The following is a 22,076-nucleotide window of genomic DNA, read 5'->3' as shown; positions in this document are numbered from 1 at the left end:
GGGCTGTCTTCAAAGAAGAATTAGCCACAACTTGCCTCCTTCTCCTTTTTCTCCCTCTCTGTGCCCAGGGTGACCTGATGGTAGAGAGAGATCAGGAAAGGGGTGCGGAGGAGCCAGGGAGGCTCTCAGGAAAACCACTCTGGTCTCACCTTTCCTCTCCAGGGGATGAGCAGTGGGGAAAAAGTGTGATTCTGGAGTTGGAGCTGGTTGTTCTCCAGGTGTCAGAGGATCTGTCTCATCCTAACCCTTCATAATATTCCCCGCTAAAGGAGTGGCTGTGGTGAACATCAGCCTATAAATAAAGGCAACCTCTTAGGAACTGAGAAGGAAATTGATACAATCTTTGGGGCCCTCTGTGGTCACTCAGGCTGACAAAGACAAGGGAGGAGTGCCAGCATGATGCCCTCCAGAGTCAGAGAAGGAGAGGTGGCATGGATATGAGCAGGGCAAAGATCTCACCCCACTCGCACATCCTGTCATACAGTGTGCGTGGGGTGCTTCCTCATAGCTTGTTGTTGGCTGATTCCTCAAGGGGATGATGCGCTTAATCCCATGTCCACCCAGTGACCTTTGGCCATCAAGGGAAACTAGAACTGAGAACCCTGTGTTGGAAGCAGGAAGTTGTGTTCTATTGTGTGACCATCACTACTCACCCTCCTTGTCCAGGGCTCATGTTCCCATGTATATGGTGATGGGCAGGGGCAGACACCACAGCACTTTCCCTGGGCTGACTGTGGAGTCCTGTAAACATTGGTGGGCCAGGGCTGCCTCAGATGGCTGCATTGTCATCCCAGAAAGCAGGGCCGTGTGGTTTGGGGACTTTGTTTCAGCAACAGCCCCTCCCCATCCCATGCAGGCATCTGGAGACCAGGAATAGCACTCCCTGTGGAGTGGTTTGTCACCTGCATGCAGGTGACCCCAGATGCTTGTGCATTTGAGGGCAAGTGAGCTAGGCTGGCTGTGCTGAAGTATCAGGGGCCTTGAGGACAGATCCCTAACATGCCAGAGGCAAGAGGATTCTCCCCTCACCTCTCCAGGCTCTCAGCCTAACCACAGTCCACAGGGATGTCCCACCCCACATCACACCTTCTCTGTCTGAAGACCCCACCCAAGACCTGCCCAGGTCATGTCCAAACTTGGGTGTTCCATCCTGGTCACAAAGTAATACTTTACAGGCTCCCACTGGACATAAGGATTTAACCCCAGGCAGCACAGTTCTTGGAGGTTCTGGGGTTCTTGGAGGTTTCTTGATTGACTAAGGAGATATTTCTGGCAGGATTCAAGCACCACTCTGGATCCACTGGCCCTAGGTAAGGCACAGAGGCTGGTTCCCCTTCTGGATCTCCAGCCAACCACACGTAGGTCTCCACCTCCCAGGATGACATCCAGCATTGCCCCGCCCCTCCTGCCCTAGTCCCGGCCCATCCCTTTAAGCCCCTTTCAAGCACACTGTGGGCTCAGGCTCCGCAGCCCCCAATCCCTGACTAGCTTGACCCTGCACTTGCAGAACGTAGAGATACTTATATAGATCACTCACCACAGGACCCTGTCCTGGCCCCAAACAATACCCCGTCCCCATTCCCTCCAGCAAAGACAGGGCCAGAAGAGAAACACAGGCTTTACGACTGAAGTCATCAAGGGAGATTTAAGCAGCGGCTCAGCACTCACACTGTTATATGTAAAAGAGTTCTGTCTCCTTCACACCAGCTGAGGCTCCTGGAGTTTGGGGAATTAAGCCAGTCTCTTAGGTTTCAGGATAATCTTGGTTTGATTGTTCCAGCATGCAGAACTAGGTCATCCTCTTGGTTATGTTTCCAGACCATGCACAGAAAGTCAAAAGAGGTCACATGGTAGGACTAGTCTGAATTATGAATGACATCCGAGGAGCGCAGGCTCTTATAATGGCAAGGTCACAGTAAGCCAGGACTAGAGCCAACCAGGTGCTTCAGGGTGAATGGAGGGAGTTCTGCCTCCTGGCAAGGCCACCTCACTGGAAGAAGGTTCAGAGGCCATGGTGATACTGTCATGGTAGCCAGCCAGCCCAACCTCCCTGCCTGGGTAGTCAGGGTCTTCCTCCTGCTGCAGAGGTTGCTGATGGTCCTGAGCCAGCTGCTGCCTAGAGAGCAGGCAGGGGGCCAGAGCCGCCTTCCCACTGTTCCCTCGCCATTCCTGGAGCCCCACTGTTTGCTCACGGCTGTGAGCATCTGGCTAATATAGGGAGCTGGGAGGTCATCCATCTTGTAGCCCTGAAAACAGCAGCAAGAAGATAAACAGAGCACTGAGAAGGACACTGCCATCCACTCAGATCCAGAACAGAGACAGCTCCCAAGAAACTGCAGTGGACAGAAGCCTGGACAAAGAAAAATCCTGCCCTGCCCCTGGGCTCAGCCTCCCCAGCCAGCAGCTGAAGGTATGGATTCATCCACCCATATTCTAGGATTTTAAGTTATTGTGACCCCACATTAAGGTGCTAGTTTGTGGGTCCCTCAAATCCTGAATGCCTGCCTCCAGGAGTGATCATAAAGGCTGTACCAACTGAGCTCAGTCCAGGAGGCCTCATTGCTAATGGCTGTGCAGTTGACTTCAATGACCAAAGGCTCAATCTCTAAATATTAAAGACACTGGGACATAGTTCCTGAGTGGGTAATGTGTTCCTCAGCTCTAGATTAAGCTCCCATCCCAGTTGGATCTAACCTTAGGTCCAACTTGACCCTGACCACAGGCTAAGCTGCACACTTCTGCTGTGATGTGGGGGCTGGGAGGATGGCTGAAGCTGCGAGTGGGGCTAGGGAGCCCCCCAGGCCTGGAAGGAAGCGCTCTCACCAGTGATGTTTCACAGAGGAGTTTGCTCCCATGTGCTAGGTTCCCAGTGGTGATGTGGAAGAAGGTGTTGCTGCTGCTCCAGTTGGGGAACTTGGTGAAGGGGTGAGTGGTCAAGATGTCCTAGGGGAGCAGAGAGAGTCTGAAGTTGCACAGCTGGACTGTCTGGCTTCACTCTCCTCAGCTCCAGCCCAGAGACACCACCCACATGAAGGACCTCAGGCCCTCAGACAGGGAAAGAAGCAAGAGGGCAGAGTCCAGCTGTGCCACAGGGCTGCTGTGCGAGGCAGGCCGTGGTTGGGACCAGCTAGAGGGACAGCCAAGCAAGCCCAGGAGGCCGTCAGGTGTGTGGGGCCAGTTCTGGAATTTTAAGAGCGTCAAGAAACTATGCTCCCACATGAGGTGATCCAGTGGAGGTGGAAGAGGGAGATGAGAAGACACCACCTCGGGGAGCACAGAGTGTAGGCTGGGTAGAGACGCAGCCCAGGGAAGTAGAAAAGAGTGGAGAAGCCTGGGAGGACCAAGGGAGATGAGAGGAAAAGCGGGCAAGTGGGCCCGTGGAGCCAAGGAGAAGATGCTGGTCACTGCCGCCCTCGCCAGCAGCCCCAGGTGTGCCCTCCTGTTTCGTGGTAGGACTCTGCCCCCTTGGTAGGAGCTGCTCAGGCCCTTACAGCTGAGCACAGTTACCCCAGCACAGCCTGCCACCTCGACTAACGTGGGCAGAGAGCGTTCTGGAGGGAGGAAGTGGGTGGTAGGTCTGATGATGCTGAAAGACCAAGCACTAAAAGATTGAATGGATTTAATAGTGAGGACTTTGTTCATAACTCAGAGAGCAGTTCTGATGGAGAGATGAGAGGTAAGGAACTAGACACAGCAAACACAGACAGCCTCTCAAGATGCGTGGCCAGGGGGGTGGATGAAGTGAGGATGATGGTGACTAGAAAGGTCTTTGGGTTTGCGTCTGGGATCCTTTGTTAGACATGCAGACAGAGAAGCTCACCCTCCCTGCTCTTCCCTGTCACTGCTCACCTTGATTCTGGGATTGAAGAGGCCGAAATTCTTGTTAATGGCAATTAAGAGGATCTCAGGGTAGAGGAGATCAAGATGGCAGAGTGGGAGAATGCTCACGAAAACATCAAAATTACCAAAAATAAAAAGCAACTCTTGCTAAATTCACTTGAGGACAAGCTGAACTCTTGTTCTACAGCCAAGGCTGTAAAGAAAGATACGCACAGACTCAGGAGTGTATGAGAAGCGATCAGATCGGGACTGACCCCTTTAGCAGGAGACACAGAAGAGGAGAAGGATATCTTGGGCTCAGGGATTCTACTTAGAGAGTGAGGGGGTCAAGCCATGTTTTAGGAAAGTCCTGCATATAAAAAGCCCTCCAGGACTATACAGTAGATAACTGTTTCTCCTAACTCAAAACATAAGAGGAATGTACACAAAATGCAGAATCAGAGGAACCATTCCCAGTTAAAAGACTGAGAATTACCCCGATGGAACGAACAATGAAACAGAATATTGGGATAGTCAAAAAGTTCATTTGGGTTTTTCTGTAACATTTTATAGATAATGAATTTGAAACCAAGTTCAAAAATGAGGTAATGAAAATACTTAAGGAATGAAAAAATGCTGTGAACAGAAATGCAGATTACTGTAAGAAGGAACTGCAAACTATAAAGCAGACACAAGAAAAATTAGGAAATTCATTTGCTGGGATGAAAGCAGAACTAAAGGCAAAAAACAGCAGAATGAATAATGCAGAATAAAGAATCAGTTATCTTAAAAACAGAGTAAGGGAAATTACCCAATTAAAACAGTAGACAGAAAAATCAAATTAAAAAAATGAAAGCAATATAAGAGACTTTGCATATAATACAAAGTGTGCTGATCTGTGCATACAAGGGATTCCAGAAGGAGAAGAGGAACTGAAAATGTATTTGAACAAATTATGGCTGAAAATGTCCCTAAAACCTAAAGAAGAAAACAGATATGATGATACAGAAAGCACAGAGAGCTCCAGACAAGATGAACCCAAACAGACCTACACCAAGACATAATACAAACGGCAAAAGTTAAAAATAGAGGATTCTAAAGGCAGCAAGAGGAAAACAAAGAGTTAATTACAGGGGAACCCCCGTAATGCAAACTATTTGAAGTAATAATGACTGAAAAATTTCCAAAATTAATAACAAAAACCAAAGCACAGATTTGGGAAACTCAGAGAACCTGAAGCAGGATAATTACTAAAAATGCTATACCTTGTTGTAATGCTATGGTTATGTCACTGTGTCATTCGGTCATCGTCTTGATGACCCATGCACCAGATGCATGACCTGATGTACTGTGTTCATTGCTGGTACTTATGAAACACAATAAAGAGTGGAAATATCATGAAGCATCCGCCAAGAAAGGGCAAAAGACGTCCAGAGTAGATAAAGATCAGGAACAGTAAGAGTTTTGGGAATACTGTTTTCCCCCTTTGATCTGGACAATCAAAGGAGGATCAGACTGTTTTCCACCTCCCCAGCGCTGCAAAGTCTTTGAACTCCTTTGAGAACAAAGGACTCTGTAAGGTATAAAATGGCAGTCATCAACACTTAAGGCAAGGTCCCCTCCTTGAATGCATGCATGTAGTGGATGGTGTTGATAAAGAATTGATGCTTTTGAACTGTGGTGTTGGAGAAGACTCTAGTCCCTTGGACTGCAAGGAGATCCAACCAGTCCATCCTAAAGGAGATCAGCCCTGGGTGTTCATTGGTAGGACTGATGTTGAAGCTGAAACTCCAATACTTTGGCTACCTGATGTGAAGAACTGACTCATTGGAAAAGACCCTGATGCTGGGAAAGATTGAAGGTGGGAGGAGAAGGGGATGACAGAGGATGAGATGATTGGATGGCATCACCAACACGATGGACAGGAGTTTGAGTAAACTCTAGAATGGACAGGGAGGCCTGATGTGCTGCAGTCCAAGGGGTGGCAAAGAGTCAGAGATGACTGAGCGACTGAACTGAACTGAGTGGATGGTGTTCCCGCTGAGGCTCTTGTGCGCTGACGCCAGGACTTCCCAGCTGCAGAGAGCCAGATGAAGGTTCTTTCCCCTGGATTGGTGAGATTCATTTACTAATGCTATTGTAAATTCCATTATTTCCTTTTGCTTTGATCCTTGATTCGTTCTAGCCTAAATAATAAATTGATGTTTGCTACCATCTTGTGGACTGCATCTGGAATTCTTAAAAGAAACACTGATGCAAAGCTAAACACTAGACGCATTATATTCAAATTGCAGAAAATCAAAGACAAAAAAATTTCTAAAGAAATCAGACAGGAGGAAAAAAATCTTTACCTATTGAGGAACAAAGATAAGAATTATGTCAGACTTCTCATCAGAAACCATACATACAAGAAAAGAGTGGACTATTTATAATTGCAAGAAATGTCAAAAGTTTTTCAGAGATAAGGGAAACAATATAGGTGAGAGACTCAAATCTACATAAAGAAAGAAAGAGCATCAGAGAAGGAATATGTAACTCTAAAATGAAAATTTTTAAATTTAGTTTAAAACTTCTAATAGAATAATAGAAAATTTTAGTTATCTTGGATTACATAAAGAGTTCTTAGAACATCAAAAGCACGATCTTTAAAAAAAATGGATAAATTGGACCTCATAAAGATGAAAAGCTTTTGCTCTGTGAAAGACATTGCTAGTATTTCAAGACAAGGAATATTGCTAAGGGTAAAAGTAATATGGAGCATAATATACCTAATTGTATTATCTTTGCTTGTCAGTGCTATGCTCAGGTTTATATCCTGAAGGAGACAACTTTTGATATTTTGCTAAGGAACAGCACATAATTTGGGGTGTAAAAAACTTAATTTTATTTTTCTGAATTTAGGGTCTTATGTTTAGAAGATAGTATAAGAATGTTATAGTATACAAGTCATTTAAGATTGGAGTGTTAGGTATTTGAGAACAGAGAATGGTTCTAGTTTTATTGTCTATTACGCATACTGATAAAACAATGTTTTAAAATAGAAATAGCAGAACATAACATAATATAAGGGAATTTAATTCCTTAAGGTGAAAAAAATTTTTTTTGCTATCTCAAAATAATAAAGGGCATGCCAAACTTAAGGCATGCAATAACAAAGAACAAGTTACTTGAAGGAAATATAGGAATAGATTTTGAAATTATTATTAAATACAGAAAAAAAATAGGAGACTAGCCTATGTTCCTTTAGTTGCAAAGGGAAGTAGGAGGCAGTGAGTCTCAGACAGTGACCAGTTCAGGACACTAGATGGTGCTATTAGCCTAGACTATTTGATATCACTGGAGGCTGAACAGCCTCAGAATAGAAAGATAGAAAGTCAAAAATTGCTTATATATTAAAGGTGTGAATTGTTTTGTAGAATATATAGCAAAGTATTGTGATAATTCTTGATTTTCTCCTCTAGAGATGATTTTGAAATTTTTTTGTTTTGAAGTAGTTTCTTTTTAAATATTTTATTTGATGGGCACTCCATTTTTTTTTTCTTATTTTAAATTAAAGGTTATATATACAGTGTGTTTCTGTTTAGAACTCATAGTAAAACAAGATAACAGGTTTTCATATCGAGATGATAAATTCAGAAGGAACTTAGTGTTAAGTTTAAGTGAACTTACTTCAAATCAGTGTTCAACTCCATTAAACTTTTTAAAATACTGAAAATAGTTTGATTCCTGTTGATTTCTTTTAAGATTCATGTTAATTTCTTTTAAGATTGAGAATAATTGAATTCATTATTTGACTTCTGTAGATGATTTATACCATTATATTTTTACTGATACCTTCATTGAACAAGTGACAGAAACCCCTAACTCAGTGTGGCTTAAGCAAATGGAAATTTATTGGGTCACATAATTAAAAAGATATGGGATTGTTGATTTCAAGTGGAGCTTGATCCAGTGGCTTAAATTAATTTTTTGGATTCTCTTCAACTGTTAGCTGTATTTCTCTCGCTCTTGGCTTCTTTTGTAAATAAGCTCTCATGTCCTGAAGGTAGGGTAGGTCTCAGCAGGTTTATATCCTTCTCATTTTGTTTGTTTGTGTCTAATGACTCCAAGAAGAGTTGTGGTGTTAGATCAGATTAGGTCTGTTTGGCTTGTCTTGGTCTGCCTATCTACTCCGGTAGCTGTAGATAGAATTAGCAATTCTAGAAATTTAAAGATTAAGAATGTTGGAGAGATGGTTTCTCAAAAGCAGATTTGAAGATTGTTATAGCTTCCCTTGGGCTTCCCTGGTGGCTTAGATGGTAAAGAATCTGCCTGCAATGAGAGAAACCTGGGTTTGATCCCTGGGTTGGAAAGGTCCTCTGGAAGAGGGCATGGCAATCCACTCCACTATTCTTGCCTGGAGAATCCCATGGACAGAGGAACCTCGTGGACTACAGTCCGCAGGGTCACAAAGAGTCAGATATGGCTGAGCAACTAAGCACAGCACAGCACATAGCTTCCCTGGTGGCTTACATGGTAAAGAATACACCTGCAATGCAGGAGACCTGGGTTTGAGTCCTAGGTTGGGAAGATCCCCTGGAGAAGGCAATGGCTACCCACTCCAGTATTATTGCCTAGAGAATCCCATGGACAGAGAAACCTGGTGGGCTACAGCCCATGGGGTCGCACAGAGACATACATGACTGAGTGACTAAGCATGAGCATCATAGGACCTTTGCTAAGTGGACAGATGACCCACAATATAAATAAAGATTTAGTCTATATTTTAAGGAAAAGACTAAACAGTCATTTTAACAAAAAGTAAATTGAATTATGGTTGTGCAATAGTATAACATTTGTCAGTAGAGACTCAAAAGCCTTTTAACCATATTTTTAAATGAGCTAATCTGAACTAACTTTGTCAAAATATTCATACATTTTATTGCCTCTTGCCACATTCATTATTTGCAGATATTACAAACCACAGCAAATATATCAGTAGTTCTCCTTCCCTCAAATCTTATGTAATTTATTGTACACACTTATTTGCCTTTAATTATTTTGTTTCACATTCTAGAACAACCAAATACTTTCAGCTATTTCACTGAACACACTGTTTAGTTCAGTTGAATAGCCTTATTCTAGCATGATATGTAGAGTGTGAAATAATACACCTAAGGAAAAATCCTAGCATCTGGGCTGGATTTTATTCTTGGAATTGTTCACTGTTGAGTGGAATGATTGGACCTGTCACATAGCTTACCTATTGGTTGAATAGGTAATTGTACTTGTAATTGACAATTGTACTTGTCATTATTTTTTAAGCTTTATTTTTCTCATTTTTAATATATGCTGTGATCAAAATTAAATAGTGGATTTAATGGGGTTTTTTTGCAGATTGCATCTTACTGTTACCATAGTGCAACTCTAAGAGCCCAAAATAATTTTCTAAGACCACTGTCGTGAAACTTATGTCATGTTTTATTTGTCTGTGTGTCTTATCTCCCTTACTCAACTGAATATTTTGAGAATAGGATTTGTGTTTTAGGAGCACACAGAGTATGTTGCTGAATAAATGATTATCTAGTATCCAGGGTTTAGTGAGCAAATCTTATACTCCTTTCTTCTCTATCAGTGTCATTGAAATGTACAGTTAATGGCATTGGTAAGTTAAACTTCATGAAACACTGCATTGCAAGTAGCATCCACTGTCACAAAACCAAGGCAATGCAAGCCCTTTTGATTGCATTTGATAAACCCCTCCCTAATCAAGCCACAGTTGATCTTTAATCCAGTGCAACATGAAGTGTTAGCAGTGATGCTGGTTGGACAAAAATAAGTATGGGGCTTTACTATATTCCATAACTACTCAGGCTAAGGAATTTAAGCTCTTAGGTTGTACACCTAGACTTCAGTTCAGTTCAGTTCAGTCACTCAGTCGTATCCGACTCTTTGCAACCCCATGAATCGCAGCATGTCAGGCCTCCCTGTCCAGCACCAACTCCCAACTTGGGTTATGTCATTTATCACATCAAACAAAGTAAAAGACACATTTTAAAAATCGCCTCAAATTATTCAGTTTCTGGTGGGATTCATATTCTTAAAAGGCTATTTCCTAGGAAATATGCTATTCCTTCATATGCTTTATAAGCAGACATGTTTTCCTGAGGGTTTGGGGAGTCTTGCAGCTGCAGAAGTCTAAGAGGCCCACAGAACATCTAACCCTGCCACGGGTTACCATCAAAAAGTCTTATTTCCACACATTTAAAGAACATAGGAGTTATACAATAAAAATACTGTCAACTTTGGTAAACTTTTGAGCATATTTTCTTTGAGAATTGTCATGATAATCATTCAACTATTACACCACAAGTCCATTTTTATCTCCTTCTAGGTCAGGGATATTTCTCTTCATTTAGTTACTACTTACAAAAATAGTCATTATTAATAAATTTCAAGTTGCCTACACTAGTAACATCTTAAGGAACTTAATTATACTTAGAGTGATGACTGAGTGTAAAAGAGTTAGGCAAATTATTATTTTTAGTAAGAAAAACATGATAGGCTAAATCAAAAGTGCATAACTTAGAACTTCCCTGATAGTCCAGTGGTTAAGAATCCACCTGACAAAGCAGGGGAAATGGGTTTGATTCCCGGCCTGGGAAGATTCCTCATCCTGTAGGACAACTAAACCCATGCACTGCAACTACTGAGCTCACATGCCATAACTGCTGAAGCCAGCATGTCTTAAAGCCCATGCTCTATGCCAACAGAAGCCACTGCAATGAAAAGTCCGTGCACTGCAACTAGAGAATAGCCCCCCATGCAGCCTAATAAAGAAATTCTTAAAAGTGTATACGCTTAAACCAATAAAAAGAAAATATGGCCAGAAAGATAAGGGACAAAAGCATTCAAAGGAGAGTCTGGCATTTAACAGGAGAATCTTTTCCCATTGCTCTTTGATGAAAGCTGTTCTACTTAGTGCAGCTGTTTGCTTGTGCCAAGGATCTTGGGGCAGCTGTTGACCTCTGTGATTCTCTGGGCAACCTGGGTTCATAATCTCTGAAGGCTGTGACTTTCCAATGGTTGTCAGATGAGTGTTGTGATTTTAGTTGTGAGATGTGTATCCAAGGATCAATTCCTTCTACTGTAACGGCTCTGTTAGAGTTGAGTATTCAATATAGTCCTTTTCGGTGATGTTCAACTTTCTATGAGTTGTTTTCTATATACTGGATTTCACTGATGAGGTGCTTGGAAAGGAAAAGCAGCTGTTCTGTTGATGACGGGAGTGAGATATATTACTTAACCCCTTATAATATTTACCTGAAAAGTTAGGGTAAATTTTAGCTAAAAGGTTTTAAAGCTAGGCTAGAGATATTTCCAAAATGTAGGCTTGCAAGTGATCAGTTGACAGAAGATAATCGAGGACTCTGGGAGATGGTGAGGGACACGAGATGGTCTGCAGTCCATGGGGTCGTAAACAGTAAGGCGCAACTTACCGACGAAACAGCAATAACCACAAATCTAGGGTTACCTGATGGGAAAGGAAACAAAGCCTAAGAGGAAAAGAGTGGTCCTGGAGGGTATGGAATATCAAGAGTATCTGATAGTTTGGTTGATTTGCGTTTTTACATGTTGTGTATTCCTCCCACTTTTCTAGAGTATTGTGTGTTGAAGGACATTTCCTGTCATTTCTAAGTAAGGAGCTGGACTTCCCAGGTGGCTCAGGTGGTAACATATCTCCCTGCAGGGCAGGAGACCAGCTGATTCCTGGGTCAGGAAGATCCCCTGGAGAAGGGAATGGTAACCCACTCCAGTGTTCTTGCCTGGAGAATCCCATGGACAAAGTAGCCTGGTGGGCTACATTCCATAAGATTGCATAAAGTCGGACATGACTGAGTGAATAACACTTTACTTTACTAAGCTTTAGCTCTTTCAAAGTAGAACTCCCAGTAAAATATTTTCACCTCTTACTAAATAGCTAGGTTGGAATGGCTTAGGTAAAGAACACAAATATATAATAGTTTTCAAAGCCACTTTAAGTTGCAGTGAAATTCAATTGTTAGCACCCCTCAAATAAACACACAATTACTAGTAAAAATGCATAACCCACAGAGGGAGGAAATTGTACAAAATCTATTTGGAGATCCTCAAAGGATCCTATGGGGCAAGATTCCAATTCATGTCTGACTTTATAGTTTTTCTAGGATTATGTTGGTTATAGATGCTTGTATCTTCTGATGTCTTAGAAAGCTACCCCATCAGTGTTGACTTAATACTATAGTGATTTTGGTGATTACTATAGTGATTTTATCTGGTACTCCAGTGGTTAAGAATTTGCCAGCCGATTCAGGGGACATGGGTTCGATCCCTGGTCTGGAAAGATTCTACATGCTGCATGGCAGCTAAGCCCGTACACCGTAACAGTGAAGCCCCATGTGCTCTACAGCCTGTGCTCTACAACACTGGAAGCCACCGCAATATGAAGCCTGTGCTGTGCAACCAGAGAGTAGCCGCCTCTCGCCCCAACCAGAGAGAGCCCCTGCAGAGCAACAAATCCAGCACGGTCAAAAAAAAAAAAAAAATACTGTAGTCAATTTCTCCCTACTGTGGTGAGTTGTATCATGGAGGATTTAAAGAAATACCCATCTGAGCTTAATTGGTAATGCATCAGTGATGGAATTTGTGAATTCCATAGACTGGTCTGTCTTCTGTGAAAGAGGCCCTTGTCTAAGGTCTTTAGTCAGAGCATTCTGTGTAGTATGGTGATCTGCTAAAACCTTATTCCAATGTCTCATCTCACAGGCTATGAGTAGATGACTAATTTGGCCAAGATTGCTTTTTTTTTTTTTTTTTTTTTCCCCGCTGAGGCAAAGATAAAAACCTTTACTCCTAGATCAGTGAATAGGCATTTTGAACAATGAGTCTTTGATATGTTAACTTGTTAATAGATTTAGATCATGGCCTCATCTGTTGTATACTTTTGAAAGTTAAAAGTTAAGTCGCTCAGTCGTGTCCGACTCTTTGCGACCCCATGGACTGTAGCCCACCAAGCTCCTCCATCCATGGGATTGTCTAGGCAAGAATACTGGAGTGGGTTGCCATTTCCTTCTCCAGAGGATCTTCCTGACCCAGGGATCGAACCCAGGTCTCCTGGATTAGAGGCAGACGCTTTAACCTCTGAGCCACCAGGGAAGCCATTATATACTTTTAAAGAGAAAGATTTATGGTTATCTGCGAGGTCAGGAAGGTGAGCAAGTTCAGCACAGATGACTGTTGAATAAATATTTTAGATCACTAAAGGTCTTTTTGGTTTTTGTTTTTTATTTTCTGTTTTTTTTTTTTTTAATTTGGTTTCTGAATGGGAATGGGAACAAATACAAAGGGTGGGATAAGAATGAAGATTAAGTTGTCTAGAGAGACAAAGAGAGAATACTTTAGTCTTGATAAAATGTAAGGTAGCTACTGCTTCCTTCTCCTGAGAGACAGCCTTCTCTCATCAGCTTTACCAACAAGTGATCTAAAATTGGCAAATAATGGTACAAGTAGCCACCTACTAAGTTCAATATAGGCAATATATATACAGACTGAGATATAAGATGAAATGCTTGCTATATAATACACAAAAAAGTGACAGTTCCTTCTGTGAGTAAGTTGCACTCAGTAAAAGCAATAGAGTGAGGGAACTATTGTGAATATTGCAGTATTGTGCACCAGCCATTCTCCTAGACCCAGAAAATATTTTATCATATTTAATCAGCAAAATAATAATGAGAAATACATAGATTATCTTCCCCTTTCCCATTTTATTGTTTGGATAATAAAGACTTTAAGAACATAAGCGATTATATCAAGGTTACAAAGCAAAAACATATGAAACCAGGATTTGAATTTGGTTGAAGACATATACAAATAAGTATAGAGAATAGAATTAAAGAGGCATAAAAATGAACCATTGAAGGTGAATGCCACCAAAATCTCTTTAGTTCCAAAATATTTAAGGAAGTCTTCATGAAGGAGATACCATTTGAACTAAGCTTGCAAATAGAGGAAAGGATTTTAACAATTAAATATGGCAAGAAAGATATCTTGGAGAAAGAAATGGCAACCCACTCCAATATTTTTTCCAGGAAAATCCACGGACAGAGTAACCTGGTGGATTAGGCTACATTCCATGCAATTGCAAAGATGGAATACAAATGAGCGCTTACATGCATGTGCCTGCACATGCACACACACACACACATGCAGCAAGGAAGACAAAAAAGTGATAGAGCTGGGAGTGAGTCCAATTCAGTCTGAAGCCAAAGTCTATTTTTTTTCCACTACACATAATTAAAACAGTGAGAAAATCTGGGAAACCAATGAGAGTAAAAATGTATTACCTTGAGTTTAGGAAGAAAATTTGAAAAAGGAACTCTAGAGAATAGGAAGGCCCTTCAGTGCAAATACAGCAGGTTCAGTGTTATAGAATTGTTTTTTAGCCGCTCAGTTGTGTCCAGCTCTTTGTGACCCCATAAACTGCAGCACACCAAGCTTCCCTGTCTTTCACTATCTCCTGGAGTTGGCTCAAACTTATGTCCATTGAATCTATGATGCCATCCAACCATCTCATTCACTGTCATCCCCTTTCTCCTCCTGCCCTGAGTCTTTCCCAGAATCAGGGTCTGTTCCAATGAGTCAGTTCTTCGTATTAGGTGGCCTAAGTATTGGAGCTTCAGCTTCAGCATCAGTCCTTCCAATGACTGTTCAGGACTGATTTCCTTTAGGATGGACTGGTTTGATCTCCTTGCAGTCCAAGGGACTCTTAAGAGTCTTCACCAGCACCACAGTTCCAAAGTATCAATTCTTTGGAGCCCAGTCTTCTTTATGGTCCAATTCTCACATCCATACATGACTACTGGAAAAACAATAGCTTTGACTATACAGACCTTTATCAGAGAAGTGACGTCTCTGGTTTTAAATAATCTGTCTAGCTTTGTCATAACTTTTCTTCCAAAGAGCAAGAGTCTTTAATTTCATGGCTGCTGTGACTGTCCACAGTGATTTCAGAGCCCAAGGAAATAAAGAGCCCAAGAAAAGTCTCACTTTTTCCATTGTTTCCCCATCTATTTGCCATGAAGTGATGGAACCAGATGCCATGGTCTTCATTTTTTGAATGTTGAGTTTTAAGCTAGTTTTATCATACTCTTTCACCTTCATCAAGAGGCTCTTTTGTTCCTCTTCTCTTTCTGCCATAAGGGTGATGTCATCTTCATATCTGAAGTTATTGATATTTCTCCCAGCAATCTTGATTCCAGCTGTGCTTCTTCCAGCCAGAATTTTGCATAATGTACTTTATATATAAGTTAAATAAACAGGGTGACAATATACAGCCTTGAAGTACTCTTTTCCCATTTTGGAACCAATCTGTCGCATGTCCAGTTCTAACTGTTGCTTCTTGATCTACATACAGGTTTCTCAGGAGGCAAGTAAAGTGGTCTGGTATTTCCACCTCTTTAAGAATATTACACACATTTTTAGAGTCCACACAGTCAAAGGCTTTAGTTTAGTTAAAGAAGCAAAAGCAGATGCTTTTCTGGAACTCTCTTGCTTTTTCGATGATCCAACAGATGTTGGCAATTTGTTGTCTGGTTCCTCTGTCTTTTATATATGCAGTTTATACATCTGGAAGTACTTGGTTCACATAATGTTGAAGCCTAGCTTGAAGGATTTTTGAGCATTACCTTGCTAGCATGGGAAATGAGCACTGTTGTGTAGTAGTTTGAACATTATTTGCCATTACTTTTCTTTGGGATCAGAATGAAGACTGCTCTTTTCCTGTTCTGTGGCCATTGCTGAGTTTTCTAAATTTTCTGGCATATTGAGGGCAGCCCTTTTCAGGATCATCTTTTAGGATTTGGTATAGTTCAACTGGAATTCCATCACCTACACTAGTTTTATTTGCAGTAATGCTTCTTAAGGCCCACTTGACTTCACTCCAGAATGTCTGGTTCTAGGTGAATGATTACACCATTGTAATTATCCAGGTCACTAAGATCTTTTATGTACAGTTCTTCTGTGTATTCTTGCCACTTCTTGTTAGTATCTTCTGCTTCTGTTAAGTCCATAGTGTTTCTGTCCTTTATTGTGCCCATCTTTGTGTGAAATGTTCCCTTGTTATCTCTAATTTAAAATATATATATTTTTATGAAGAATAGTTGACTTACAATGTTCCAGGTGCACAGCAAGGTGATTCAGTTATACAAATACACATATTATCTTGAAATTATTGTCCATCATAGGTTATTACAAGATATTGATTATAGTTTCCTATTCTATACAGTAAACTTTGTTACTTGTTGCATATCTAATTTTTAATTAGAAATCTAGCATTCTATTCATACTAAGTCAAACAAGTGTAATCAAAATTAATAATATATAAACTTTTCTATTACACTTGATAAAGGCTGAGAAAGAACATAAAAAAAGAAGAGTTGGAGAAATTGGAGAACATAAAGTAAATGAAATGGAAGCACTGAATATGAAATAGAAAAAGTGAAACAGTCTAGATAAAAGCAAAGGTCATCATATAGTCCAGTTGTTTTTAAACATGACTGCTCATTAGAAACATATCTGGTGCTCTGGAGAGAAAAGCAATACCTGTGCATTTGTATTTTTCAAACAATTTCAAAATAATTCTGAAATGCATCTGTATTTTAAAAATGGTTACAGGTTTTTCTATTAGATCCTAGTTTTGGTGATATAGAGTGCCATTATTTTTCTGTTGACCAATCATGATACAATGGTATTAAGTGAGTAATAGTTACATAATCACAATAGCAAAAATATTTATCAGCTTTCACAATCAATAGTCAGCCAAAAATGAAAGATAATTACAATTGCAAGCCATAATGGGAACATGATTAACTTAACAATATAAAATTATATACAATTTGGGGGTTTCAAGCAGAGTGATCAGTAAATGGAAGTGCATACGTGCACATACTTACATCCACCCAGCCAGTCTATGTCTTTTGGTTGGTGACTTTAATCCATTTACATTTAAAGTATATTAGTATGTATGATCCTATTACCGTTTTCTTAATTGTTTTGGGTTTATTTTCTGTAGGTCTTTTCCTTCTCTTATGTTTCCTGCCTAGAGAAATTTCTTTAGCATTTGTTATAAAGCTGGTTTGGTGGTGTTGAATTCCCTTAACTTTTGCTTGTCTGGAAAGCTTTTTGATTTCTCCATCAAATCTCAATGAGTCTTGCTAGGCAGAATATTGTTGTAGGTTCTTCCTACAACAATATGGTTGTAGGTTCTTCCTACAACAATATGGTTGTAGGTTCTTCCCTTTCATCATTTTAAATATATCATGCCATTCCCTTCGGCTTTTAGAAAAATCAGCTGATAGCCTGATGGGAGTTCCCTTGTATATTATTTGTTATTTTCCCCTTGTTGCTTTTAATATTTTATCTCTGTCTTTAATTTTTGTCAGTTTGATTACAGTGTGTCTTGTGTTCCTCCTTGGGTTTATCCTGCCTGGGACTCTCTGTGCTTCCTGGACTTGATTGACTATTTCCTTTCCCATGTTCAGGAAGTATCCAGCTATTACCCTTTCAAATATTTTCTCAGGTCCTTTCTCTCTCTCTTCTCCTTCTGGGACCCCTATAAAGCAAATGTTGGTGCATTTAATATTGTCCCAGAGATCTCTTAGGCTGTCTTCATTTCTTTTCTTTTTTTTTTTTTTCCCTGTATTCTGTTCGGTGAAAGTATTTTCCACCATTCTGTCCTCCAGGTCATTTATCTGTTCTTCTGCCTCAGTTATTCTGTTATTGATTCCTTCTAATGTATTATTCATTTCTGTTTGCTTGTTCTTTAGTTCTTCTAAGTCTTTGGTAAACATTTCTTGCATCTTCTCAATCTTTGCCTCCATTCTTTTCCCGGGATCCTGGATCATCTTCACTATCATTATTCTGAATTCTTTTTCTGGAGGATTGGCTATCTCCACTTCAGTTAGTTTTTTTTCTGGGGTTTTATCTTGTCACTTTATCTGGGACATAACTTTCTGCTTTTTCATCATGATTGACTTTCTGTAATATGGTTTTTGTGTTAGCTGCTGTGAGACTGTGCTTCTTCTATCTGCGCTCTGATGGATGAAGCTAAGAGGCTTGTGTAAGCTCCTTAATGGGGAAGGACTGGTGGTGGGCAAAACCAGGTCTTGCTCGGGTGGGCAGGGCCTTGCTCAGTAAAACTTTAATCCAATTATCTGCTGATGGGTGGTGTTGAACTCCTTCCCTGGTAGTTGTTTTGCTTGAGATGACCCAGCCCTGGGCTCTATGGTAGGGTTAATGGCAAACTCCAAGAGGATTTACACCAAGAGGAACCTTCTGGTGCCCCCGTCCTTTCGGTGAGCCCCTGCCAACCCACACCTCCTCAGGAGGCCCTCTAACACCTGCAGATAGTTCTGGTTCAGTCTCCTGTGGTCACTGCTGTTCTCCTCTGGGTCTTGGTGCACAAAAATTTTGCTTGTGTCCTCCAAGCCTGGAGTGTCTGTATCCTTCAGTCCTCTGGAAGGCCTATAGTCAAATCCTGCTGGCCCTCAAGGCCAGATTCCTTGGGGATTCCAAGTCCCTTTGTTGGATCCCCAGGCTAGGAAGCCTGATATGGGGTTTAGAACCTTCACAATAGTGTGAGAACTTCTTTTATGTTATTGTTCTCCAGTCTGTGGTTCACCCACCCAGCAGGTATGGGATTTGATTTTATTGTGACTGTGCCCCTCCTACTGTCTTGCTGTGGCTTCTTCTTTGTCTTTTAACATGAGGTATCTTTTTTTGGTGGGTTCCAGTGACTTCCTGTTGGTGGTGGTTCAACAGCTAGTTGCAATTTTGGTGCTCTTACAGGAGGAGATGAGTGCATATCCTTCTACTCCACAATCTTGAACCAAAAGCCTCTAATTTTCTTGAAGGGATCTCTAGTCTTTCCTATTCTATTGTTTTCCTCTATTTCTTTGCATTGTTCACTTAAGAAGCCTTTCTTATCTCTCTTGCTATCCTTTGGAACTCTCCATTCAGATGGGCATATCTTTCCCTCTTCTTTGCCTTTTGCTTCTCTTCTATTCTCAGCTATTTGTAAGGCCTCTTCAGAAAACCATTTTGCCTTGTTGCATTTCTTTTTAAAAACATATTGTGACAGGCTTGTTGTTGATTGCTGCTTTCAGTTGGTCTAGTCTGGAAGAGTACTTGCAGAATTACTCATTTGGTTTCTGGAAGGAGCTCATATTAGAGAACTCCCTTCCAATCCCACCACACATATCATCACTTTCTTTGGATGAAGACTGGCCTTTGATGTGCTTAGTGGTTGTTCATTTTACTGACTCCATGATCTCTTCAATTCCACATTATTGTATTGCATTTATGCTATAGAATGAATCATTGCAAATACCATTACCTCCTATGGAGATTATTTTTCATTTCTCTTTTTGGAAACTCTTATCTCAGGAACAATATTGCAAAAGACCTGGTGGGTTGAATGATAATGGACCAACACAGAGGTAGTGCTGGGTTTGGGGCTATAAGCAGAAAAATTGGAAAATACATTTTTCATTATTTTTAAAAATATATATTTATTTTTTAATTGAGAGATAATTGCTTTACAGAATTTTGTTGTTTTCTGTCAAACCTCAGCATGAATCAGCCATAAGTATACATATATCCCCTCCCTTCCATCTCCCTCCCCACCCCACCCCTTTAGGTTGATACAGAGCCCCTGTTTGAGTTTCCTGAGACATACAGCAAATTCCTGTTGCCTATCTACTTTATATATGGTAATGTAGGTGTTCACGTTACTCTCTCCATACATCTCACTTCTCCTCCCCTCTCCGCATGTCCATAAGTCTATTCTCTATGTCTGTTTTTCCATTCAGTCAGTTCAGTCACTCAGTCATGTCCAACTCTTTGTGACCCCATGAATTGCAGCACACCAGGCCTCCTTGTCCATCACCAACTCCCGGAGTTCACTCAAACTCATGTCCATCGAGTCAGTGATACCATCCAGTCATCTCATCCTCTGTCGTCCCCTTCTCCTCCTGCCCCCAATACCTCCCGGCATCAGGGTCTTTTCCAGTGAGTCAACTCTTCACATAAGGTGGCCAAACTATTGGAGTTTCAGCTTTAGCATCAGTCCTTCCAATGAATACCCAGGACTGATCTCCGTTAGGATGGACTGGTTGGATCTCCTTGCAGTCCAAGGGACTCTCAAGCATCTTCTCCAACACCATAGTTCAGAAGCATCAATTCTTCAGTGCTCAGCCTTCTTCACAGTCCAACTCTCACATCCATACATGACTGCTGGATACTAGACTGATCTTTGTTGGTAAAGTAATGTCTCTGCTTTTTAATATGCTATCTAGGTTGGTTATAGCTTTCCTTCCAAGGAGTAAGTGTCTTTTAATTTCATGGCTGCAATCACCATCTGCAGTGATTTTGGAGCCCAGAAAAATAAAGTCAGCCACTGTTTCCACTGTTTCCCCATTTATTTGCCATGAAATGATGGGACCAGATGCCATGATCTTTGTTTTCTGAATGTTGAGCTTTAAGCCAACTTTTTCACTCTCCTCTTTCACTTTCATCAAGTGGCTTTTTAGTTCCTCTTCACTTTCTGCCATAAGGCTGGTGTCATCTGCATATCTGAGGTTATTGATATTTCTCTTGGCAGTCTTGATTCCAGCTTGTGCTTCTTCCAGCCTAGCATTTCTCACGATGTACTCTACATAGAAGTTAAATAAGCAGGGTGACAATATACAGCCTTGACGTACTCCTTTTCCTATTTGGAACCAGTCTGTTGTTCCATGTCCAGTTCTAACTGTTGCTTCCTGACCTGCATATAGGTTTCTCAAGAGGAAGGTCAGGTGGTATGGTATTCCCAACTCTTTCAGAATTTTCCAGTTTACTGTGACCCACACAGTCAAAGGCTTTGGCATAGTCAATAAAGCAGAAATAGATGTTTTTCTGGAACTCTCTTGCTTTTTTGATGACCTGCAAATAAATTATTCAGTACCATTTTTCTAGATTCCATATATACGTTTCTTAGTATATGATATTTATCTTTCTCTTTCTGACTTCACTCTGTATAATAGGCTCTAGGTTCATCCACCTCATTAGAATCAACTCATATGCATTCCTTTTTATGGCTGAGTAATATTCCATTGTTTATATGTACCACTTCTTCATCCATTCATCTATTGATGGTGGAAAATACTTTTGATAGGAGCTAACGGTTTACTCTAATGTACTTAGTTTTAGACCAAACCATTTTTTTCTGTCATATTTCAGGCAACTTCATAATTTCATCTCCCCAGAACTTCTTATTTTTTGGGACAAAGAACTGTTCCAGGTTCTATTTACAGTTTTCTGGGAAATTGAATTTTTTTTTTCCATTAAGAGAATTCTGTAAAAACCAAAATAAATGGAAATCCAAAGGTGAAATATGTGCTGAATACAGCAGGTAAATCAGGACTTCACAGCTAAGCTATAACAATTTTTACCCTGTCATCCAAAAAACAGGCAGTTTTGGGTTATCCTGATGAAAGATTATTCATTTTCTGTTGACTAATTCTGGTTGCTTGTTGTTGAGTGCTGCTTTCAGTTGGTCTCATTGGGAGCACTACTTGCAGGATTAATCATTTGGCTTTCTGGAAGGAGCTCATAATAGAGAACTCCCTTCCAATCCCACCCTATACATCATCACCTTCTTTGGAAGAATACCGGCCTTTGGTGTATTTAGCAGTGGTTCATTTTGCTCGCCCCATGGTCTTTTCAATTCCACATTATTGTACAGTATCTACTTTTCATAGCCCATCACAGTATGTTTTTAAAAAGAACATTTTCATTATGTTTAAGTAGAGAATCGCATGCAAAAATACCTTCAAGAAGTTTTTTTTTTTTTTTTGCTTAATTTATGTGAACCCAAACACCAAAGCAATATCATAGCCAAGGTGGTGCAAATGATTTTCTACACTTGATTTGGATATTTTGAGTATGTCAGCTCTCTCCCACATGGTATAACATTTGTTGTTGTTAATTAATATCTTGATTTTATCGCTATCAACTTCAGCTGGTCTTTATGACCATGGAGCATCATCCAGCGAGAAATCTCAAGGATGAAACTTCACAAACCACTTTTGATTTCAGTCATAGCAGCATCTCCACATACTGCACATACCTTTTCTGCTTTCAGTTTTGTGTTTACCTTTCTTGAAGTAATAAAGCATAATATGCAAAAATGTTACCTTATT

At 40.7% G+C, this 22,076-nt stretch overlaps 1 protein-coding gene across 1 annotated transcript in view; it reads left to right on the top strand.

Moving 5' to 3' along the window:
• LOC138083517 (glycerophosphodiester phosphodiesterase domain-containing protein 4-like) overlaps nucleotides 1-3,192 on the top strand; it is a 130,532-nt gene extending 127,340 nt beyond the window's left edge. Inside the window, 2 exon segments of the mRNA XM_068977377.1 lie at nucleotides 2,218-2,410; nucleotides 2,863-3,192. Coding sequence (XP_068833478.1) covers nucleotides 2,218-2,410; nucleotides 2,863-3,192 — 523 coding nt within the window.
• Nucleotides 3,193-22,076: the final 18,884 nt, after the last annotated feature.

This window comes from Capricornis sumatraensis, chromosome 8 (genome assembly GCF_032405125.1).
Source record: "Capricornis sumatraensis isolate serow.1 chromosome 8, serow.2, whole genome shotgun sequence".
Classification (NCBI taxonomy): Eukaryota; Metazoa; Chordata; class Mammalia; order Artiodactyla; family Bovidae; genus Capricornis; species Capricornis sumatraensis.
The sequence above is the reverse complement of the archived record's forward strand: the minus strand, read 5'-3'. Positions and strand labels throughout refer to the sequence as shown.